The following is a 23,164-nucleotide window of genomic DNA, read 5'->3' as shown; positions in this document are numbered from 1 at the left end:
GCTAAAAAGGGTGAGAGCAAAGATAAATGTTTTTTTTTGCATGGGAAAGGAAAGTTAAGATTGGCCCTTGTAACACTCGTTTAAGAGCATAGAATTCAAATAGCAAGAAGGGTAGGGTGATTTTCTTTACTGGAAAAAAACCACCCTTTGGTCATGAATAACCTTGTAAATATTCCTGTCTTGAAGAAAGTGGGAAAACAATGGCCCCTTATTTTCTAATCCCCTTCTCCATTGAAAAAAGTCGTATCTCCATGGTAGGTATCATAGTCACACATAAAAATATACTGTCAAAAAATTATTGGTAAGAAATATAGCTAAATCATAAGAGATGAAAATCAAACACTGAAACTTGACATAACAAGGTGACAACTAAGGAAATTAGTAAACTAGATGTGGGTAAGTAACTTGAACAAATATCAAGAGCCTTTAAGCCTCTACTGCTTCAAAGTGAGTTACATTCCATTACTGAGGCCTGCACAAAGACCTAAGGAAAAAAACAAAGCATGTATGTGACTGGATTCTGTTGCACAGTACCTTGTAGAGAAGCAATAAACTCATAAACCTCCTCTACACTCCAACGGCTAGGATTACTGGACAGGAACACGGGGTTGATGCCATGTAATTCTGGCGTAGGTGGAGCTGTATTGGGGTTCCCCAGGTCCCGTTCTCCGTGCCCAGCTCTCACTGATAAAGGCCCAGGAGATGTTGGAGAGAGTGCTTCATCATAGCTGGAATTATCTGAACCCCGGCTAGAGTCCTCTTGACCCTATAAAGAAAACCGAAGAACAGTGAGGTCATGGAGAAGTTTTCTCTCCCCTCCCCAACCCCCCAAGGTTTGGGTTAACATTGGGCATGGAGGGCAAACAAATCTTACCCTGTGCTTCATTTGCAAATGTCCAAAGTCACCAATCTACTCTCAAGTACCTTCTGAGTATAAACTATCACTTTCTTGATTCTCCCCTTCTACCAAAGATTGTTCCAGATTTTTGCTACTCAAATGTGTAAGGATTAATGGATATACATGAACCAGTCATCAGGAGAGAAGACAAAACAAGCCGGGGTGTCGGAATCTGGAGTGATGCAATCAAGTCAAAACCGGAGTTCTGGTCTCAGTGTATAGGCCCATTTTAAAGGTAGCTGGCTCTGGGACAGCAGCTTACCCGGTGGCGCTTGCCCTGGATCTTGGCACGGGCAATGTCAGAGGAGCTGCGTCGGGGTCCACGCCGCCGAACACGAGCATAGTTGGCTTCTTGAAAGTCTTTCATTTTTTTCCTCTTAAGCCGGAACTGGTGGCTACAGCTCACATTATACCTACAGGGCAGGCACATGTACAACATCAAAGGTGCTCTAGAAAACTACCTTGCTACCCTGTGCTAAAGGTGCATTGGTATTTTAAGAGCTAATTTGGGGAAGACTATGAAAGTAAAGAAGATATTATATATCAGTGTGAGCCCTGACCAGGTGGTTCAGTGAATCAAGTGTCATCCCTGCACACCAAGGTTCTGGGTTTGATCCCCGGTGTGGCATGGAGAAGCAATGAGTGCACAACTAAATGGAATAACTAAGTGGAACAGTGAGTAGATGCTTCTCTTTCTCTCTCTTTCTCTCTCTCTCTCTCTCTCTCTCTCGCCCCCTACCTTTCTCCCTATCTCTCTCTCTCTCAAATCAATGGAAAGTTTTAACTATGTGTATGTGTGTATATGTGTGTGTGTCTGTATCAGCTGTAAGATGGTCCTAGGGAAGGGTGTAACATTACATGAAAGAACCACTGCTGCAGGAGAGGAGGGGCTGCCTCCAGTACCTCTTAGCACAAGTCATGGAGCAGAATCTCTTGGAGCCGCGAAACTGCTCTGCAGGGGCGTACTTCCCACAGTACTCACACTTCAGGAGATTCGCCTTCTTATCTAGCTCTGAAAAATAAGGCGTGATCACTTGAAAGCTGCCATCAGTTTCTGCTGCTGTTCAAACCGTTATAGGCCCCGAGCTGGACTCTTAATGACTCGGGGTTTGCCCCCAGAGACCTACACCGCCTAACTGAGTGAGAATCCCTAAAACATCAAGTTCAAGTTCCAAAACCATAAAGGCATGTCCATCATAATTTTCCTGCCCTTCAGTCAGACTATTCCCATTCTGATAACTAATTTTATCCTAATCCATGCTCTCAGATTTCAGACAAGGCTGCATTTCTGAACAGGAGAGAGGAACTAATTACTAATGCCTATGAAGATATATATCCCTCTCTCACAAAGTTTCCAAAAGCGGAGGGGAAATGTCAATAGTATAGATTATATGTATATGATATAGATTATAAAATCGAAGAACAACTGGATATTATGAAATATCCTCTTGCCCTCACCAGGTAGCTCAGTTGGAAGGAGCCTCATCCCATACGCCAAGGTAGAGGTTTGATCCCCATCAGGGCGCATACAAAAATCAATGAATGCATAAGTAAGTGAAACAACAGGCCGATGTTTATATCTCATGCTCGCTCTTTCCCTCTCCCTCTAAAATCAATCAAAATAACCTTTTTTAAATACCATATTTTAGATCATTTTGAAAAATTATAGTAAATAATTTAACAACTTACTTGAGTTTGATAATTCTCCCTAAGCCTATGGAATTCCTTTTGTGTGATTCTACAAATTCTAAATATATGATAAAGTTTCTGTATCTGGATGGTCATCATTTAATTCCTACTGTAAATAAATAATTACTATTTTATACTGAGTTCTCAAACACATCTCCATGAGCCTCCTCCCCCAGACGGGTCTCTAACTAAATACTTACCAGCAGATGGGCTGTCCCCTCCCAAGGGGCCACCTGACTGATTCTCATTCAGCCCTGTCAGGAGGCCAGTCTGTAGTGGCTTCTCAGACTCTTTCAGTAACTGAGAACAACCCACCTGTCCCAGAAAAAGTTTACAGTTAAGTTAGCCTAATTCCTTTCTGCCTCTCCACAGCTTTCCCCAGCATTTTTCACCATCATGTCTTTGCCTGCATCTCTGAGTTAATGGTCAAGTCTGGTTCAGAGAAAGTCACTTTCAATACGGCAGTCAAGAGCCTCTAACTGACTCTGACCAGGCGGTGGCGCAGGAGATAGAGCACTGAACTAGGACGCAGAGGACCCAGGTTCAAAACCCTGGGGTTGCTGGCTTGAGCGTGGGCTCATCTGGTTTGAACATAACTCACCAGCTTGAACTCTAATTACTGCTGGGGTCACTCGGTCTGCTGTAGCCCCCGGTCAAGGCACATATGAGAAAGCAATCAATGAACAACTAAGGTGCCACAACGAAGAAGTGATGCTTCTCATCCCTCTCCCTTCCTGTCTGTCCCTCTCTGTCTCTCTCTGTGTCTGTCACACACACACACACACAAAGTCTCTAACTTTTTTCAGAGAAGTCATTGGGTAACAGGTTTCCTAGCTTGGCTTCCTATTTTGTCCTTTTCCTTCCTAAGATGAGGGAATGTACTACAAGTCAAGATAGCTATGTTCTAGTACTGTAACTCATGGTACCTGGAAAAGTCCATTAACTTTTCTACAATTTTCTTCATTATAAACCAACCTACTTTGTCTAACTAAACATTACCGTTTAAAAGGTCACTTCCTGCCTTGCCTTCACTTCCCAACATTTTCATTTTCTCATCTACATATTCTTTCCTTTTCCTTTCCTCTTTACAACTCACCAAATAAACAGAATCAAACCATTCTCTAATAAATAGTTCTGAGCCTTTTGATTTTAGTGGCATTTGAAAAGACAACAACAGTCAGACCAAGTCCCCAACTGAAAGTCCCATCTTATCACCCTGCCCTCACCGGGAAAGGCTCTGCTCCTTCCTGGATAACGAAGCCTTCAATGATGTGGGTGAGAATCTGGGGCTTCACAATGGCCTGTGGGGGTTTTGAGTCACCCATCTGTCTGGACACCATAGCTAGTGTAGGAGGTGGTGCTGAAGGGGCAGGAGCCAAGGATACTAGTTCATTGCTTGGGGTATTAGCATTCATACTGGTCACTGATTCAACTTTCTCTGGAAAACACACACAAATTAATGAACAGGTATGTGATAACATAACTGACCCATGTATTAGCCAAGCTAGCCTGATTTTCCACAATGATACATGTTCACCTTTGCTCATTCACCCTGGATTCCATTTTTCCTACTCATTTGTCCACTGAGTTCAGCCCCATATTCTACCAAAGCAGATTTCCCTTTTAGCTCGCTTCCTCAGAACATGAATACCTGTGCCCTGCAACAGCACTGCAGAAGCCCATCTCTCACCTCCAAGACTGCTCTTCTCCTCCATGCCCTTCGGGCTCTCGGCTGCTGGAGATGCCTTGGCAGGAAGCATTGTACTCAAAGTGGAGACGTCATCTCTTTCCTCCTCAGACTCAGCCTTGCGTTTGACACCCAATGTCTGAGGTTTGCCCTATAAAATGAAGAACAGGAAAGAAATCAAGAGTTGTAAGTGAAAGATAACAAGGAACCACAAATATTCCCATACTTTCAGAGAAAATTTTCTTAGTTCCAGATTCCCTAGGTGGTATACTTCCCATGGCACATTAAAATCCCTGGTCATTCCCAAGAAGTGTAACTTCCACATCAGAACAAAAGTAACAGTCCTATTTTAGACCTCAAGACCCTGGAGGTGGCCCAACTAGGAACTGTTGTTTTTCTAAATACTATTTAGGTGGTTAAGGCTATCTTGATCCAACTTAGAACAGATCCAAAAACCCAGAACGGCATCAGTAGCAGATTTAGGAGTATGAAGTTCAGATATTAATGTATATATACATTAATTAATATATACATTGTCATTCGTCCTTACAAAAAGAACACCAGCATCTTAACTTGCCATTCACAGCTCTCTCACACACAAAAGGAACAGATAAATACCTTCTAAACTCTTCATTCCCCTAAGTACTATTTCTACTCAGCCCCAGGTGCAGTGCCCTCAAAGCCATCAGACATCACTCACCGGCAGGTGCACAGACTGCACGTAGAAGGCAGCAGGGACCTGTGCTACAACAGGTGAGGAGGTTGTAGCCCCACCCTTGACTACATGTGCCGTCCCCTGCACAGGTGCAAGGGTCATCCCAGAGGCCAAGGTGGGCGGACACTCCTGCAGTGCACCAGGAGCCTGGGATGAAGGTGGCGAGGAGGCCAAATGGGCCTGACCAGGCTGCATTGTACCTGGCATCCCCCGGGAAGTAGGCACAGCAGCAGCCAGCTGTGCCAACCCCAAAGCCTGTGCCTGGGCTGTACCTGGCTGCCGGGTGCCCACAACTTGCACAGGGATGTGGGGTGGTGGTTGCTGGGTAGCTGACATCTTAGTGGCCCCTAACTGAGGAGGTTTGATAGGTGCCACAGGTGGTTTGGATTGGAGAGGGATGGGTGGTTTGGGAGTTGGGTCGGGTGGGAGGGACAAGGGGGACGACTGAAGCATCGGTTGAACAACCAGGGTTTGGGCTTGCTGCTGGGACTGTGAAGGTGGGACCTGCTGAGTAGGTGGGACCTGTGGTGGCTGAGGGGCAGAGAGAGCTGTGGCTTGCTGCTGCTGCTGCTGTTGCTGCTGGGCCAGCTGGAGGTGTGTGGCTGTGTGGAGGAGCTGAGACTGCCGGTGCTGGAACTGCTGCTGGTGGTGGATGGCAATCTGCTGCTGGATTACCACCTGTTTCTGCTGGAGGTGGATCTGCTGCTGTTGCTGAATCAGGGAATGGGGCTGGATCTGTGTGTAGGTGGCTACAGGCCAGCCCAGAATGCAACATAGAAAAAAAAGAGCGGAAAATCATCACCATTGCAAAATTATTAAAAGTAAAATCATCTTTCCAAGTTGTACCCAATTTTGGATGGAAATCTAACGTAGAAGGACCTGAGAGGTCACCTCATTCATACTCTTTTCTCTGAGTCAACCATTACCAGATATTACCAACAATCTCTAGTCTTAAAGATCTCAACAAAAGAACTCCCTTACTCAATCATTTAATAATCCCCAGTAATGTCTTATATGTATGTAGCTTTTATTTCCTTTGCTATACTTAAATCCTGTTATTTTTAATTCAGCAGCATAAGCTGGCCCATTTTCTATATAATTGGACTCAGAGTTCCTCAAGGCTGAGCCCACGTTTTATGCATTTTTACATCCCTAGAACCCAGCCCAGCACATCAGGAACACATAATAGTCATTGAAAAAATAACTATCCACCGAGATAGAAATACCAACATCTTCCCATGAATGCCACAGTTTTTAAGATTCATCAGTTTAGGTCCCAGCTAAGAGAAGCTTTAGCAGTCAGCAACTGTAGGCTCTGACTTGACCCGGTATCCGCCACTGTAAACGTGTTGACAACCTCACCACCCCCCAGACCCCCACCAGACTGTCCAGAAAACACAGGTGGTATGAAAGCACTTTGGAAACAGAAGAGCTACAGTATGTAAATACAACTAATAATTAACTCTTACTTTTTGTGAGTAAATGATCCAAATGTAGCAACAACTAAAGTGCTAGAAACAAGGAAGGCAAAAACAAACATTACCAAGTAAGGTATGCACATCTGTGTCTAACCATAGTCTGAAAGCAAGTATAAACTACTTTGGGTTATTATATTATTTATTCTTTTTCATCCTTATCATTGACACAGATGATCACAAGCTGACTATACTAAACCACAGCTCTCTATTTGCTAGTCCTAAGTGCTCTGCTCTACACTGGGTCACCTAAGCACCTTTAAATAGAGACTAGGAAAGAATTCATCCCTTATGCTAAACTGTAAACTCAATGAGAACCGGGAATCTTTTTTTCAAAGATGTATACCTAGCACCTTCTAGAACACAGTAGGCAATTAAATAAGAACTGGGCAAATGAATGGAGCGAGTAAAGTACAGGACTCAGGGCCTAAGGCAACTTGTAAAGTGATGAGTGCCGGGTAGAAACAAACAAGATTTACCTCTGTCTGTTACCTATCCTCCTGCCTCATTGGACTAATAAATAAGATCAAGGCCATGTGACAAAGAGAAGCAGGAAACAAGGCAGAGAAATGTAATCTGAAGATTTTAAACGGTCTGAGAGAAGGACACCAGAAGTGACTGTTTACCTGAGCTAATGAGGGTCTGGCTGGGAGCAGGTGTAGCTGTCCGTGTCAGGTTCATGCCCACGTTCTGCTGACCAGTCCCATCCACTTCTGCCTTCTTGGCTGCTGCACTTTCTGCCTCTGTCTGGCTGCCCTGACTCACAGTCACTGTTTGGGCTGCAGGCAAGGGCTGCACCACTCCTGTGCCCTTCCTGGGACAGCTCCCACCACCACCCATTCCTGAGGAAGACAGCTGACCCAAGCCCCCAGGTGCTTGGCCACTTCCACCTGGACCCATGGACCCTGGGATGCTATTGCCACTGCCTCCACCAGCTTGACTAAGGTTGAGGGACTGGCCTGAGGCCCCAGAGGAAGCCTGAGCCACAGTTAGGGCCTGGCTAGAGGCCTGGGAGAGGCTGGAGACAGGGGATGCTCCCGGAGGGATGCTCTTCTGAGTACTGCCTTGCATTTGAGGTCCTTGGGCTGAGGCCTGTTGGCTCCTCACTGCCAAGTTCTGCACCTAAAAGATGAGAAGAAAAAGACTGAGAAAAGGGCAACAAGAGGCACTGGTGTCATCAAAGATTTCAATGACTGATACAGAAGCCACAAAAACAGCTACAGATATTCCACAGCCCACCTCAACTGGTACGCCCACCCTCACAATTATATACATTAAAGGTTTTCCAGTCACCCAGGGAAGAAAACTTTCATCAAATTTTATTTTTCAGTCTCCTTCATTCAGTATCAAATCTATCATCAAGTTTGGACATTTATTTTTTCAAAATGTTTCAGAATTTCCCTTTCCTCTCCATTCATTCATTCAATATCTACCAAACACCTGTGCTTCAGGTATTGCACTGGAAATGGGGAATGCAGGGATAAAAGACATAGGCCCTGCTCTTAATGAGTGCTTTCTACCAGGGAAGAAAGACAGAAAACCACCAATAACCACATTATACTAGACACAGATATGCACAAAGTGCTATGGAAGCAGATAAGAGGAAGAGCCACTCAGAGACAAAGATTAGGAAAGACTTCCTAAAACAGGTGACATTTGACCAGAGGCCCAATAGGCAATAGTGAAGGCAAGGGTTTGAAGACACAGGTGACAGCATTTGCAAGACTGCCGAGTCAAAAAAAATAAAAAGAAAAAGGATAACATTTTTGGAAATTATAAATATTATGTTTGGAGAGTTAGAGGGAGTGGCGAGAAATACAGGAGTCCCTGGGTTACGACAGTTTCAACATATGATATGACATTTTGAGTTTATGATGCTCATTCTCATAAAAACTTTTAAAAATTGAGACATGAGTGTTTTGGCTTACACCATTGACATCATACTTAAAAACTACGTGGGCAAGCTAGTCAGGCTGCACATGGAAGAATACGCAGTAAGGCGGCGTTATGAGTGAGAGCGCTGGCGTCCCCCAGTACACCTAACTATGCCATTCTGAACTGTTAAAAGCGCAAGTGTGCCATTTGTGTTAGGCTAGGGCGTTTCAACTTACACAAAAATTCAGGTACGTCACTGTCATACAAAAGGAACTACAGTATTTCATAACCCAAGGACCCCCTGTAAAATGAAGCGTAGGCCGAGGCTAGGGACGGAGAAAGGTATAGATCATGAAGGGCCTGGCCTGGTGTGTTAAAACAGGGAGTCTGAACTTCAGTTTAGAAACAGAAAATGTGTCTATCAACTTCACTGTTATACTTCCGACACCTAGCAGTGCCCGACACTACATAGTAAGTACTCCAAAATATAAATAGAGAGAAGGAATAGTGAGTAACTTAATTGATTACAGGAAGCCGTAGAAGAGTACTAATCAGAATAAACATGATCAAAGCTACAGTTGAAAACATTCTTGTAAACACTGCTGATGGAAATGTTAATCAGTACAATCAATCACTTTGGAAAACAGTTTGGCATCATAACCTAAATTAAACATTCACATACCTTCTAACCCAGGAATTCCACAAGAGAAACTCCTGCTGTGTACAACCAGAGACATGTATAAAAATGTTCACATCAGCACTACTCATACTAACAAAAGCCTGGGAAACACCCAAATGGATTGTTGCATGAACTGTATTGTATTTACATAATGGACTATTACATAGAAATTACAATGACATGCAACAATATGGATGGTTCTTGAAAATATGCTATTAAGAAAGCATCTCAAAGACTGCATACAGCATAAGTACCTTTTAAATATAAATACAAATAAAATGTATATTTTATAATTATTTATATATTATATAATTGTATACACTGTATTTTTAAATACAAATATGTGGGTATTTTGTATATATAAATGAAAATAATGATATGGTATTCGGGATTTACTTCCAAGTAATCCACAAGTGAAGGGAAAAGGCCTGGAAAGACTGGCCACGTGTTCATCAATGATGAAGCTAGATAAGTAAATAAGAATTCATTTCTTTTTTCTATTTCTCATATGAAATTTTCTGTAATTAAAAAGTACTTTATTAAGCTTGACCAGGTGGTGGCACAGTGGATAGAGCGTCGGACTGGGACGCAAAAGACGCAGGTTCAAAACCCTGAGGTCGCCGGCTTGAGTGTGGGCTCACCAGCTTGAGCGTGAGGTCACTCACTTGAACAAGGTGTCACTCGCTTTGCTATAGCCTCCCGGTCAAGGCACATATGAGAAGCAATGAACAACTAAGGTGCCGCAACGAAGAATTGATGCTTCTCATCTTTCCCCCTTCCTGTCTGTCCCTATCTGTCCCCCTTTCTGCCTCTGTGAAAAAAAAAGTACTTTATTATATATAAATGTAATAAATAAGACTATATAAAAAGGGATACAAAGGAAAAATGAACCTAGGAATCAGAATACCCTCAGCATGGCAACAGATGAAACTGAGATTGCTTATTATATTATTAAAACTTACTGAGTAAATAAAAGTGGGTCATGAATGGACCATCAGTAAGAGGATATCATGAGATAAAGACAAGGATTCATCCAATTCTTTATACCAGAGGTACAAAAATAACATACTGATGTAACAACATATATCTTCTTTTTTCCTTCTTATTGTACCTATTAGAGTGACACTGATTATCAAAATTATACAGGTTTCAGGTGCATAATTCTAGAAAACATTATCTGTACACTGTATTGAGTGTTCACCACCCCATGTCAAGTCTCCATCTAACAACATATATTTTCAAAAAAACCTATTCTATATAATAATGTGTAAAAGAAGTAGGTAAGTCTGAAGTCAAGAGAAAAGTTAGAAAACTAGTACAGTAATTCAGGTGAAAAATGAACCCGAATTCAGGCAATAAGCAGTACAGAAGAAGAGATGACAGCTTTTGGGAATGATTTACAAGAATCAACAGGATTGGGTCCTGGGGTGCTTACTATTATCTGGCAATTACGATACATCATCAGTTCCACCACCAATCTATACATTCAGTTGCATAAGCACCCATCACTTCTCTCTTCTTTGCCTCTATCCTTCCCACTTTTCAAGAAGTGTACATAATCAATTCTCTTGTCTCAATTAGACAAGCACCTGTCTCTTCAACTTCTCCTCTACTGGCTCCTTTCCTTCACCATCCTGGAACCCCACTTCCCCTCTCCCAGTTTATCCTTCTTTCCTGTTACTGCTAAACGCTTAATAACTTGTTTATATCCACTGTGTCTATTCCCACTGTCCAGTCACCCTCACCCCCATGACTCCACTGCAAGGGCTCTCCGTCCATATCAGTAGCTCCAGCTTTTCTGGCTCTCTTGAAGGACCCTTGCCACTCCTTGTTCCATTTTGTTCCACTGTCTTCATGACCACACAAAATTCTTTAGATTTTGTCTGTCACTCTTTTCCTACTCCTCTTTGCCAGCCCATCACCCCTTACTCAAACCTGAACTGCTTTATTTTCTAAGGGCTCATACTAACCCTCAAGGCTCCGTTTTAAAGGCTTTTCTCTCCTCAATCCATACCATACCCCTAAGGCAGCGGTTCTCAACCTGTGGGTCGTGACCCCGGCAGGGGTCGAACGACCAAAACACAGGGGTCTCATAAAGCCCATCAGAAAATACATAATGCATATCAGGTATTTACATTCCGAATCATAACTGTAGCAAAATTACAGTTATGAAGTAGCCACCAAAATTATTTTTTGGTTTGGGGTCACTGCAACATGAGGAACTGTATTGCGGGGTCACGGCATTAGAAAGGTTGAGAACCACTGCCCTAAGGTATTTCAAACAGTCCCTTGATTTCAATTATCATCTACAGTATAAGCCTACTACTCTTGAACATAGTTATCTCCAACTCAGAGCTCAGGCACCACACAAGTAAAACTGCTAACCCAGTATCTCCTTCTGGATGGCTAACAAGCACTTTTAAGCCAACTTCACCCAAAATCCACTTCTCCAACATTCTTCGTCTCAAAAGAATCACTACCGGCCACCTCATTGCTGTGCCAGATCACATCTCTGGAATTGCCTCAACTCCCCACCCACTGAATGATCAGTTCTCCTTTTCAATGACATTCTAAGTTTTTCTCAAATTCATTCATTTCTGTCTGTCTCCACTGCTGCTGCCCAATCCAAGCATCTTTCCCCTAATCTATTATGATGGTGGTGTGTTCTCCCTATATTCACTTACACCATTTCCATTTATCTGCACAGAGGAGACAACAATCTTTAAAATGAAAACAAACAAAAGCCCTCAAATCTCTGATGTCATTTCTACATTTAAAATCCTTCCGTAGCTTCCCATTGTCTTTCACATAAATCCCCAAATCCTAAACACAGAGCCCGGATGAGGTTTCTCCTGCCTCTCCCGCACCATCTCCATTCCCCTTTGCCATACTTAAGGGACACAGGTCTTTCAATTCCCTCCTCAGGATCTTTGGACATAAGGTTCCCCTGCCTTCATCACTCCTTCCATGTCCCCACCTGAACAACTTCTTTAGACCTAATTTAACTGTCACCTCCTCAAAGGCCTTCCTGACTTGTACCCCACCCCAAAGCTAAATTAACTCCCTTTCTGTTTTCATGGCACTCTGTACTTTCTAATGAAGCAATTATTACACCATTCAGGTGATTATTTGCTTAATGTCTGGTGCTTCAATGGTTTATAATCTCAATCAGTCTAGGGATTATGACTTCCTTGGGCATTCAGGACAAAGGAACGTCTGATATATAAAAATGATAGCTAACGCTCTTAATACTCATTATGTCCAGGCACTGTTCAAACACTTATAAATACCAACTAATTTAGTCATCATAACACACTCTGATGTAGGTATTTTATAATAGATGTTTTATAGATGAAGAAACTATGTTCAAATGATGTCTGACCATTTGCCTAGGGTCACACAGTAAGTCAGGGAGTAGGAATCTGATCGAGATATAAGATTCACATTTTTAACCACCCCTCTATCCCTCCACATGCTGACCCTCAACGAGTAGATGGAAGCAGTCTCAACCTCACCCTCTGGGCCTACTGCTGTTACCACAGTCTGAAATAAAGGTCTTACCTTATTATATATGACCCCAAGCATTTCTTAGTAGGCTCCTCATTTCTGTCATCTCTAGGAACATGTTCCTAGATGATTCTTTCTCAAGTACTTGACTTATCCCATTAGGCTGCTGTTCAACGGCCAGGTATGACCCCTGCTACCTATGGAGTCACTCGGCTTTCAGACTTCCACCCCACAGTGACCGTTTCCTACCATCAGGCCTGTTGTCTCCTCTTTATCCACTCACCCCCAACTCTTACTCATATATATGAATTATGTTTTTACACATACTGTTCATACTCATCCTCCAAGAATTCCCTCAAGTAACCCAAAAGTCAGTAAACAGTATTACAGCCAACTCTTCTCTAAACTTGTGTCACTTGGCCTGACCTGTGGTGGCGCAGTGGATAAAGCATCAACCTGGAATGCTGAGGTCGCCAGTTTGAGTCCCTGGCCTTGCCTCGTCAAGGCACATATAGGAATTGATGTTGATACTTCCTGTTCCTCCTCCCTTCTCTCTCTCTCTCTCTTTCTCTCGGTCTCTCTCTCCTTTCTATCTAAAAATGAATAAAAGCTAAAATAAAATCGAAAAATAAATAAATAAACTTGTGTCACTCAAAGATCGCGCAATTTCCTTTTGTGCTTCCTTGATCTCTCTTTATAAAAACTTTACTCATATTTACTTTAATCCATCAAAGTTTCTAGTATATATCTGAGCACATCAATGGAAAGCTCAATATTTACTTGCTAACTGAAAAGCTAAAAAAATAAGTATTATGAGAGCCCAGTTTAGATCCCATTCATAAGAAGATAAAAAACTCAGGCTCAAAATATATATACAACGCTAATACTTTATATATATATATATATATATATATATATATATATATATACACACACACACACAAATTGTGGAGATAAGACATGGGAAGCAACGATGAGAAAGATTTGGGACTACACGGTGAGCAGAAAGACTGCATTATGAAGAGATGGAATCAAGCCAGATCAGCTTAACATCTATATATACATAGCAGAAATCCCTCCACCATCCCTCATCTTCCAGAGACAGTTCTGCAAGGAGAATTAAAGACTTCCTAAATAAACTGAACCTTGCAGAGCTAAGATATGGTAGGGAAATCTGCCCTGTATTAAGAATAAGGTTTCCTGCCCTGGCCAGTTGGCTCAGCGGTAGAGCGTCGGCCTAGTGTGCGGTGGACCCGGGTTCGATTCCCGGCCAGGGCACACAGGAGAAGCGCCCATTTGCTTCTCCACCCCTCCGCCACGCTTTCCTCTCTGTCTCTCTCTTCCCCTCCCGCAGCCAAGGCTCCACTGGAGCAAAGATGGCCCGGGCGCTGGGGATGGCTCTGTGGCCTCTGCCTCAGGCGCTAGAGTGGCTCTGGTCGCAACATGGCGACGCCCAGGATGGGCAGAGCATCGCCCCCTGGTGGGCAGAGCGTCGCCCCCTGGTGGGCGTGCCGGGTGGATCCCGGTCGGGCGCATGCGGGAATCTGTCTGTCTCTCCCTGTTTCCAGCTTCAGAAAAATGAAAAAAAAAAAAAAAAAGAATAAGGTTTCCTGATCCAGAGGGCTATTTTCAGCCAAATCTACTTCCCTTCCAAACTCAAATAACTCAAAAGTTATAAGGGACTGGAATTCTACAAAAATGAAGGGCAAAACAATAAAAATTAAGAATTCTGACAAATGGTACTGAGGGAAGGGTGGGCCCTAGACTGTAGTCGTCCCTGTCCTCCCCAGTGTCCACCAGGTCGATGGCTGCACTGACCTGGTCCGCATCTGTGTGAATTCCTGGAGACTGAGCAGACGGTACCTCCTGCTGGACGGCAGCCACTGCCCCGTTAGGCATCAGGATGAGTTGGGAGGCGAGAGGCACATTCCGGCCCAGGGTCCGGTTTACCTGCAATAGGTTCCCCAGCTGTGGCTGGCAAGGAGAGGAGGAAAAGCAGAGGAAAGAGAACAAGAGGAAGAGAAGAAAGACAGAAGAAATGGAAGGGAAGGACCACAAGACAAAATAAACAGAAGATATGAAACAGCGAAGCCCTGTCCCTTTCCACACCAACCCAGGAGGCCCTTATTCTCCATGTGGTGAATCATCCAGAAGAAAACCTAGAATGTGTACAAAACTATACACTGATAAAAAGAGTCAAACATGAAAGAAGTTGAGACAATGAGAATTTTAGAACAAGTGTTTACGTACAGTAAGTAGATAGGCTAAGAGAACATTTAGAATTTGTGAACTTGAGCCACAGGTCGAAAGATTAGAGCATCTGTTGCTAATTTAGTCAAATGTCAAAGTGACTATCTTCTAATTTAGGAAATCGACGTAATCTGCAAACTACCTGCAAATACTGAGCATTTCTTCTAGAGTTAAGCAAGGTGGAAGTAAATCAGCTTGTCTTAAAACAACTGGGGCCTGACCTGTGGTGGCGCAGTGGATAAAGCGTCGACCTGGAAATGCTGAGGTCGCCGGTTCGAAACCCTGCACTTGCCTGGTCAAGGCACATATGGGAGTTGATGCTTCTTCCTGCTCCTCCCCCCTTCTCTCTCTCTCTCTGTCTCTCCCCTCTCTAAAATGAATAAATAAAAAAACAACAAAAAAAAAAACAACTGGGTAACTAACTAACTATGGTTAAATAAAAGCTTTCACTCAAGTCCTAGCCAGGAACAGAACAATTCGGCCCTGGAGACAATGGCAGTTACATCTGTGGCTTACCCGTAAATACATCTGAGCCTGGGACTGGTTGAGGGGCGGGGACGTGGTGTTCCCCAGTAGCACAGATTGGGTCAATGTGGTAGCACTGGGAGAGCTCACACTCTGGGATCGGCTGATGAGCTGGGCGGCCGACGTGGTGGCCAGATTGATCTGTGTGGTATAGAAAGGAACCAGGAGTAAGGATTTAGGAGGAAATGTAAATGACTAACAAATTCAGAGTGACATGGTCAAGAACAGAATATTTTACTTTCGTAAAGGCAGGGGAAAATGAATAACACCTTCCTATCTGCAATTATCCTATCCCTGCAACTTTCTATCCTGGCTACTATGGAGTATTACCAGAGTAAACAAACCAGTGCTAACCACTAGCCTAACAGTTGAGAAGACAAAGGAATGACATTGAACTGATTTTATTTCTCATTGAAGGGTCCAGAGATTAGTCCCTTTCTTTTATTATGTCCTCTTCTTCCTCAGGATTTTCTTTCTCCTTTCTTAAACCTCCTCATTAAGAGTCCTATATAGATCTAAGTTGGTTACTTTTCCTTTTACAAACATTCTCTACATAAGGGCAGTAAATACCACTGATGGCTCAGTAAACACGCCCAGATCAGCTGTATCATATCAAATGTAACCCAGAGACAAAGGCAGAGAGAGTTCCAGAAGCCTCTCAGCGGGGAGAAGTACTCACTGAGGCCTGGGTGGTGGTCGTCTGCTGCTGTGCGGTGCTGGTGTTTGGGGAGCTGGCCTGCCGACTGGCAGCAATGGTGGCCTGTTAGAGACAACAGAAAATAAAGAGCAGAGACAACGAAGGAAAGGCTGTGACTCTTTCAGTAATAAATCAGATGCACAACACGTAATAGAAATTTCAGGTAAGAACTGAGAGTCTCCATTATGAAACAAGAACAAGCATATTCAGAACGCTCACAACCCTCACATCAGCACATGTGCTAACCCAACAACTCCCATGTTACCCTCCTGGAGCAGCCAGGCAAGCCGTCCTCCTCCCACTTTCCTTTAGGTGGAAGGACCTTTGGTCAGGTCACGTAATGAATCACTAATAAGTCTAACCCAGAGTTGTTCAATACAAATGTCATGCGAGCCACATACATAATTTCCAGTATGCATATTTTTTAAAAAGGGAAAAGAAACAGGAGAAATACACTTTATTTTTTAATTGAATTTACTGGGGTGACATTGGTTAATAAAATTATATAGGTTTCAGGTGTACAATTCTATAATACATCATCTGCATATTGGCATCTGGCAAACTGTGTTTGCCACATCAAGTCAAACCTCCTTCGATCACCATTTATCCCCCCATACCCTCTTCTACTTGATTTTATTAAAGCCAATGTATCTCATTTCAACCTATAATCAATGTAAACTACTTTTACTTTTTTTTTCTCACTAAGTCTTTGAAATCCAAAACCTTACTGCACATCTCCATTTGGACTGGCCACATTTAAGCACTCAACTGCTAATGTGTAGTGGCTCCCATCGCAGGCTGCAGGTCAAGACATAGCCATTCTGTTTCTAAAAGGGAGTTTGCCCAGTTCTCACTGTAACCCAGAAGCTAAGATCCATTCAGTAGGCAGTAGAGACTGTGTTTCCAGCTCAGCTTAGTGGAGGATGTGGTATGACCCTACCCACCTGCAGCACCTTGCCCCTCCCTCTTGGGTCAGCTGGCTGCTGACCTCTCACCTGCTGGACGGCAGCCAGGCTATGCAGCTGGGCATTGCTGAGCTGCTGCTGGAGCATGAACTGGTGGAAATACTGAGCCGCGTTGGGCTGACGCTGCAGTGCCTGCAGGGCCTAGAAGGAGAGAGAGGATCAGCCCACTCAGAATGAATCCATCCCAACTCCTATAAAAATCACTGTGAGCTTGTGAAAGGGACTCATGGCAAGGAGAGAAACAAAGGAAGATCGAAGTCTGGCTAAATCATCAACTTCTGATTTGTCCAGTTTGCTTCTATAAGAACCAGTAAGTTCACATAGTCCTCAATAAGTGGAGAAGCAATAAATTCTGCTATACTCTATTCACATATATATATATATAGAAAAGTAAAAGTGTTAATTCATCAGGGCACTTATTTCCCAAAATGGAATCTGGAAACACATGATACAGCAAGGAAAAGAATTGGAACTAGACAGACAGAAATCAATGAGATGTCGATTAATGTAAAAAGAAAATAAAAGACCATATTCTAGGGTTACAATAGAGGTAATAAGAGTCCTAAGGGGTTGAAAGTGATGAAAAATAAAGTAAGTAGTGGCTTTGTGAAAGAATCGATAAGCAAAAATTTCAAACTGGTATTTCAAATATCTACAGTATAATGCTAATAGATATTTATAAAGATGATACTGATAATTCAGTTTTAGTGTAAACTAACAGTCTTTAATTATTAGAACCAGTCTTATGATATGCATAATTATTCTAATAACCAAAATATTTTAAGTAAAAGGCCCATTTCCAGATTTTTTAAGAGATGAAGGAGCGAGAAGTATCAACTTGTATGGCAGTTGCTTCACTTTAGCTGTTCATTGCTTGTCATATGTGCCTTGACCCGGCTAGCCCAGGGTTTTGAACCAGCAATCTCAGCATTCCAGGTCCACGCTTTATTCACAGCACCACCACAGGTCAGACCCCAGACTTTTAAAAACATGGAATTTATTATTTGTCTAATAAAAATAAAACTTTAGTCTAAAGAATTTTACACTGTCATTACTCACAGTGATTTTTTTCTTTTTTCTTTTTTTTAGAGAGAGACTGACAGAGACAGGGACAGAGAGGGGGAGGGGAGAGTAATAAGAAGCATCAACTTGTAGTTGCTTCACTTTAGTTGTTTACTGATTGCTTCTCATACGTGCCTGGGGAGGTGGTACTCAAGCTGAGCCAGTGATCCCCTGCTCAAGCCAGCAACCTTTGGGCTCTAGCCAGAGATCTTGGGATCATGTCCATGATCCTGTGCTCAAGCTGGCAACCCCGTGCTCAAGCCTGTGATCTAGGGGTTTTGAAGGTCTTCTGTGTCTCGGGCCAACACTCAATCCACTGTGCCACTGCCAGTCAGGCTACTCAGTGATTTATGCAAAAGGCCAAAGATTAAAAATCTGACAATCTATGAAGAGATATGGTTAAAATCTAGCTACATGAACTAAAAGGTACTAAAAAAAAAAAAAAAAAAACCTTGAAAGACTGAATTTCGCCTGATCAGTGGTAGCACAGAGGACAGAGCATCAACCTGGGACACTGAGGTCCTAGGTTCAAAACCTCAAGGTTGCTGGCTTGAGCGGGGGCTCATCCGGCTCAAACACAGGCTTACCTGCTTGACTGTGGGGTCGCTGCCTAAGCATGAGATCACTGACATGATCCAAGGGTCACTGGCTTAAGTCCAAAGGTTGCTGGCTTGAGCAAGGGGTCACAGGCTCAGCCTGAACCCCGGGGTCAAGGTACATGAGAAGCAATCAATGAACAGCTAAAGTGCTGCAACTACAAGTCAGTGATTCTCATCTCTCTCCTTTCCTGCCTCTCTCTCTCTCAAAAAAAAAAAAAAAAGACTGACTCGCCTTTACTGTTTGCTTTCGCTTGCTCAAATTGTTGTAAATTCCTAAGTCTCAGCACTAAAAGAGACTTCAGTCACCTAATCCAACTCCCCCAATTTTCTGGAAAGGAACTAAGGGTGATTATCTTGAGGCACCTTTGCCTACCCTAAGCCAGTAATACTCAGAGATCACATCCCTCAGAGTTGAGCCTCACCTGCACTGCTTGCCGTTCATACAGTGACATTTGAGCTATCTGAGGCCGAGAGCTGCCACCAGAGCTGGAACTCCCACTGGTGGAGTTAGAGTTCTGCTCACTCTCAGTCTCCATGATAGTGGTCCAGGGTCCCCAAGGCTGGTGGTCCTCTGACTCAAGACCTAGATGGGAAGAGCAAAGGGTTAGTTAAAATTTACACCTAATCTCAAACTATTATTTCATGTTATTCAAATTAGATCCAAGTATCTTCCTCTCCTTCCATAATCCATGATTTCTAGGTTTTATAAGTACCAAGTATGCAACACGCTCTTCCCCACACCATCTTGTGAAATTATGCAGTCTCAAAAGAAACACCTTTATATATTCCATCATAACTGTCATTAAATATAAAATGTCAGAATGTAAGACAGCACCTCATAATAATAAGGCCACCTGACATTCCTGTAATACTTTGTAACAGTTTAAAATTTAGAGTTATCTCATTATCTGCATCTGTAACATCCTTATCAGCATCATCTTAACAATGGCTACCATTTACTGAGAAGCCACTGGGTACCTCCTCTCATCTCCATTATCTTTCCTAGTACTTTTCTATAAATAATAATATCCCCACTTTACAAGTGTGAAAATGAAATTTTCTGAGGGTAAAGATGTCCTGGCCTGACCTGTTGTGGTGCAGTGGATAAGGCATCGACCTGGAAGGCTGAGGTCACCGGTTCAAAACCCCGGCCTTGGCCTTGGCCCTCGCCAGTTAACTCAGTGGTAGAGCATTGGCCTGCATACGGAAGTCCCAGGTTCGATCCCCGGTCAGGGCACACAGGAGAAACGACCATCTGCTTCTCCACCTCTCCACCCCCCCCCCCATCTCTCTTTCCCTCCTGCAGCCATGGCTCGAATGGTTCAGCAAAGCTGGCCCCAGACCCTGAGGATGGCTCCACGGCCTTACTCAGACACTAAAATAGTTCAGCTGCTGAGCAATGGAGCAGGGGCCCCAGATGCGCAGAGCATCGCCTGGTAGGGGGTTTGCCAAATGGATCCAGGTGTGTGTGTGTGGGGTTCCTGTTCAAAGTCTGTCTCTGCCTCCCCACCTCTCTCTCACTTAATAAAACAACAACAAAAACCCGTCCTTGCCTGGTCAAGGCACATAAGAGAAGGGACTACTAAAGGCTGATGCTTCCTACTCCCCCCTTTTCTCTCTCTCTCTCTAAAATCAATAAATAAAATCTGGAAAAAAAATTGTCCTAGTAAGTATCAAGTCTTTACACTAGTACAAGGCTTCTTCCTCAAACCAGGAAAAATAATTGTAATTAAAGCAGTGTCACTCAGTTTGAGTACTCATTGTCCCCATTTTATGAAGGAGGGGATTAAGATACAGATATGTTAAATGCATCATGGAGTATCATAAAACTAGAAGGTAGAAGAGCTAGGCTCCAGCCCATAGAGCCCAAACAGCTGCCTGGTTCCAGCTCAGGGTACTAATAATAACACCTCAGGCATGTCCCTTTCCCTTCTTTTTTTTTTAGAGATTTTATTTATTGATTTTATGGTGGGGTGGGGAGCATCATGAGAAGTATCAACTCATAATTGGTTCACTTTGTTTCTTGGTTGCTGTATGTGCCTTGACTGGGCAAGCACAGGGTTTTGAACCAGCAACCTCAGCATTCCAGGTTGAACGCTTCATCCACTGTGCCACCACTGGTCAGGCCCTTTCCCTTCTTATACCTCAGTTTCAGCATTTGCAAAGAAGGCTTCACAACTGAATGTGATATATCATTTTAACAAATGAGTCCCAGGTATTAAACATTAAATACACGGCAATAAAAATCTTCAAGAAAATAAGATTCAATTATTTAGATCACTAAAGTGGTCACAATTTACCTTCTGGGGTCTACACTAATATTCATTAGTAGGAACCAAGCAAACAAATAGAAGGGAAGTGCCAAGGCAGCACTAAATGATAAGGGGTTGGTTTGTTGTTGTTCTTTTTCCCCCCCTCTTTTGTTAAACCCCGGACACTAAATTCTGTACTTCTGAAGCACAGGGCCACTAAAAATATTAGGTCTGCAAAGCACTATTTGGTTTAGAAATGTAACCATCAAACCAGAATTTCTGCTAAGGGCTGTCAACAATTTTGTTCGAGTGGATTTATCTTAATGACTGCTTCCAAAACAAGCAAACAAATAAAATCAAACCACTTGGCCTACTAAACAGAGGTGGGGAGATTTCTTGTTATTCCATTCTCAGTATCACCTAACCCCTCATTATTCCCCAAGAACTACCCATCTCTGCAGTTTCATTTAGGAACAGCAAATGTCACTGAAAACATGGATATAACCCAAGAAGTACACAGGAGAAATCGTATCAGCTTCAACTCTGTCTTCTCCCCACATCTTTTGCCACAATATCAAAGCACTGAACAGATACAGACCCATGAATCCTCATTATCAGCATGTGAAGGAAAAAAGTGGGTAAGGATTAGAGGCAGCATACATAGTTGTATAGTTCACTGGACTCAAGAGACAAGAGACCCGTTTAACTAGCTCAAGAGGACATACATTAATTCCTACATTCATAGATGAAAATGCTAATAAACTATACGACCCCTCATCTCCCCCCAAACAGAAACCTTATTAATAATATCTTTTCAGATTGTGAAATGGATATAGAGCTAGAAGGGATCAGCTGGAAGTCTTTGATAAAATTAAGGGAAATTGTTATCAAAACCAGGATTCCTGGATCTTAAGCACATAAATCTACTTGTTCGTGATTAACGTTGGAACTGTAAAGTTACGTACCAAAAATAAGGACAACAAAAAGTTTGGGAGGCACAGTGAATTTAAGTTTTCAGAATTAAAGGAGAAAAAAGAGAAGCTGATCTAGAGGTCCCTGGAATAGCAAAACCACGGTCATGCTGAAACGTAGTGTTTGGGTGCGGATTTGTTGGGTAGGTAGGAGCACCGACGCCCCTGGAACGGAGCTAGAAAAGGATATAGAAGTGGACGTGGTACAGGGTCGACTGAACTACGAGTTGGAGAAAATCAATTACCCTAAACATAAAACTCTGTCTCGTAGAAAGGATGGGGCAGGGGAAGGAGGAAGCGGGAGAAAGGGGTGGTTCGGGGAAGACTGTGCTAAAGAAATGGAAGTAATCTGGAGAACAGGGATAGGAGACGCCCAGGGGTCCTTGCATATGGAACCTTGATGAAAAGGAGGTTCCAAAGAGGAAGCACATACATCGGGGGAAGGGAGCGGACAGAGTGGTACCAAGAGTGAACTGACCCAAGTGAGCAGGAAGACAGGAGGCTAAGGAACCCAGCGGATCATAAAAAGCAGGGAGATAACTAGACAGCAAGCATGCTTGGATGGGAGAGCCAAAGTCAGAGAAGGAGAAATGAATGAGAAAAGGAGCAGTCAGAGGCAACGAGGGTGACGGACAGACAGCATTAACCGCGGCGACCCGAACAGCGGGAAGACTCGGACGGGCAGAGCCGAAGGACCGCAGAGCCGAGCGCAGGAGGTAGGCAGGGAAAGAAACTGGGGGAGGTACCTGGGGCGTTCCACAGCCCGAGGCGGCAGGAGAAACCTCCCCGCGCAGCCAAGCCCCCAGAGGTCCTGCCCCTCCCAGCCCGCGGTCGCCGGCTTACCTTCGCGCCCGGCTCCGCACCCAAAGTGCTCCCGAGGGGCGTCCACCTCATGTGCCCGGGACCCCAGTCTCCGGGCTGGGAGGGGGCTCGCTCGGCCTCCGCGGCGGGCTCCCCTCGCCTCCTCCCCTTCCTGGAGGGGCGGGGGCGCCGAGGGCGGGGTGGGAGGCACCCGGCGCGGCCGCGGCTCCCCGCCCCTCCCGCCGCTCCGGGTCCGGGCCCGGCCGCGGCTCCGCCAGGCCTCGGGGGCTCGCTCCGGGCCTGTCACTTCCTGCCGGGCCAAGAGGGTGGGGGCTGCAGGCCGGGGGCTGCGGGCCGGGCTGGAGGAGGGGGCTGGCGGGGAGGTGCTTCCGGGGCAGCCGGACCCCTCCCCCGACCCTCCCCTCCCCTCGGCGCCCTCCTCCCCCACCCTCCGCGCGTCCCTCGTTTCCTGCCGGCGCCCGTTGCCATGACGACGCCGCTCCCGGGCCTCCGCACT

General features: G+C 44.1%; 2 protein-coding genes across 4 annotated transcripts in view; both read right to left on the bottom strand.

Moving 5' to 3' along the window:
• Nucleotides 1-23,024, bottom strand: part of PHC1 (polyhomeotic homolog 1) — a 24,893-nt gene extending 1,869 nt beyond the window's left edge. Inside the window, exons 1-14 of one of the 3 annotated variants that reach the window (XM_066355978.1) lie at nt 22,690-23,024; nt 19,046-19,206; nt 16,993-17,103; nt 15,980-16,060; nt 15,292-15,441; nt 14,344-14,499; nt 7,091-7,586; nt 4,975-5,738; nt 4,278-4,425; nt 3,814-4,025; nt 2,788-2,902; nt 1,802-1,910; nt 1,161-1,311; nt 535-766 (exon numbers count right to left, since the gene is read on the bottom strand). In XM_066355978.1, coding sequence (XP_066212075.1) covers nt 535-766; nt 1,161-1,311; nt 1,802-1,910; nt 2,788-2,902; nt 3,814-4,025; nt 4,278-4,425; nt 4,975-5,738; nt 7,091-7,586; nt 14,344-14,499; nt 15,292-15,441; nt 15,980-16,060; nt 16,993-17,103; nt 19,046-19,159 — 2,839 coding nt within the window. In that variant the 5' untranslated portion in view covers nt 19,160-19,206; nt 22,690-23,024. Of the gene's footprint in view, nt 1-534; nt 767-1,160; nt 1,312-1,801; nt 1,911-2,787; nt 2,903-3,813; nt 4,026-4,277; nt 4,426-4,974; nt 5,739-7,090; nt 7,587-14,343; nt 14,500-15,291; nt 15,442-15,979; nt 16,061-16,992; nt 17,104-19,045; nt 19,207-21,473; nt 21,560-22,689 lie in introns of those variants that run through there. The other 2 variants (XM_066355976.1, XM_066355967.1) reach the window with 2 other exon arrangements.
• A2ML1 (alpha-2-macroglobulin like 1) overlaps nt 22,457-23,164 on the bottom strand; it is an 87,097-nt gene continuing 86,389 nt past the window's right edge. The window contains 1 exon segment of the mRNA XM_066360262.1: nt 22,457-23,164. Coding sequence (XP_066216359.1) covers nt 22,457-23,164 — 708 coding nt within the window.

Source organism: Saccopteryx leptura, chromosome 1 (assembly GCF_036850995.1).
Source record: "Saccopteryx leptura isolate mSacLep1 chromosome 1, mSacLep1_pri_phased_curated, whole genome shotgun sequence".
NCBI lineage: Eukaryota > Metazoa > Chordata > Mammalia > Chiroptera > Emballonuridae > Saccopteryx > Saccopteryx leptura.
Note: the sequence above shows the minus strand (reverse complement) of the source record. Positions and strands in the feature narration are given on the sequence as shown.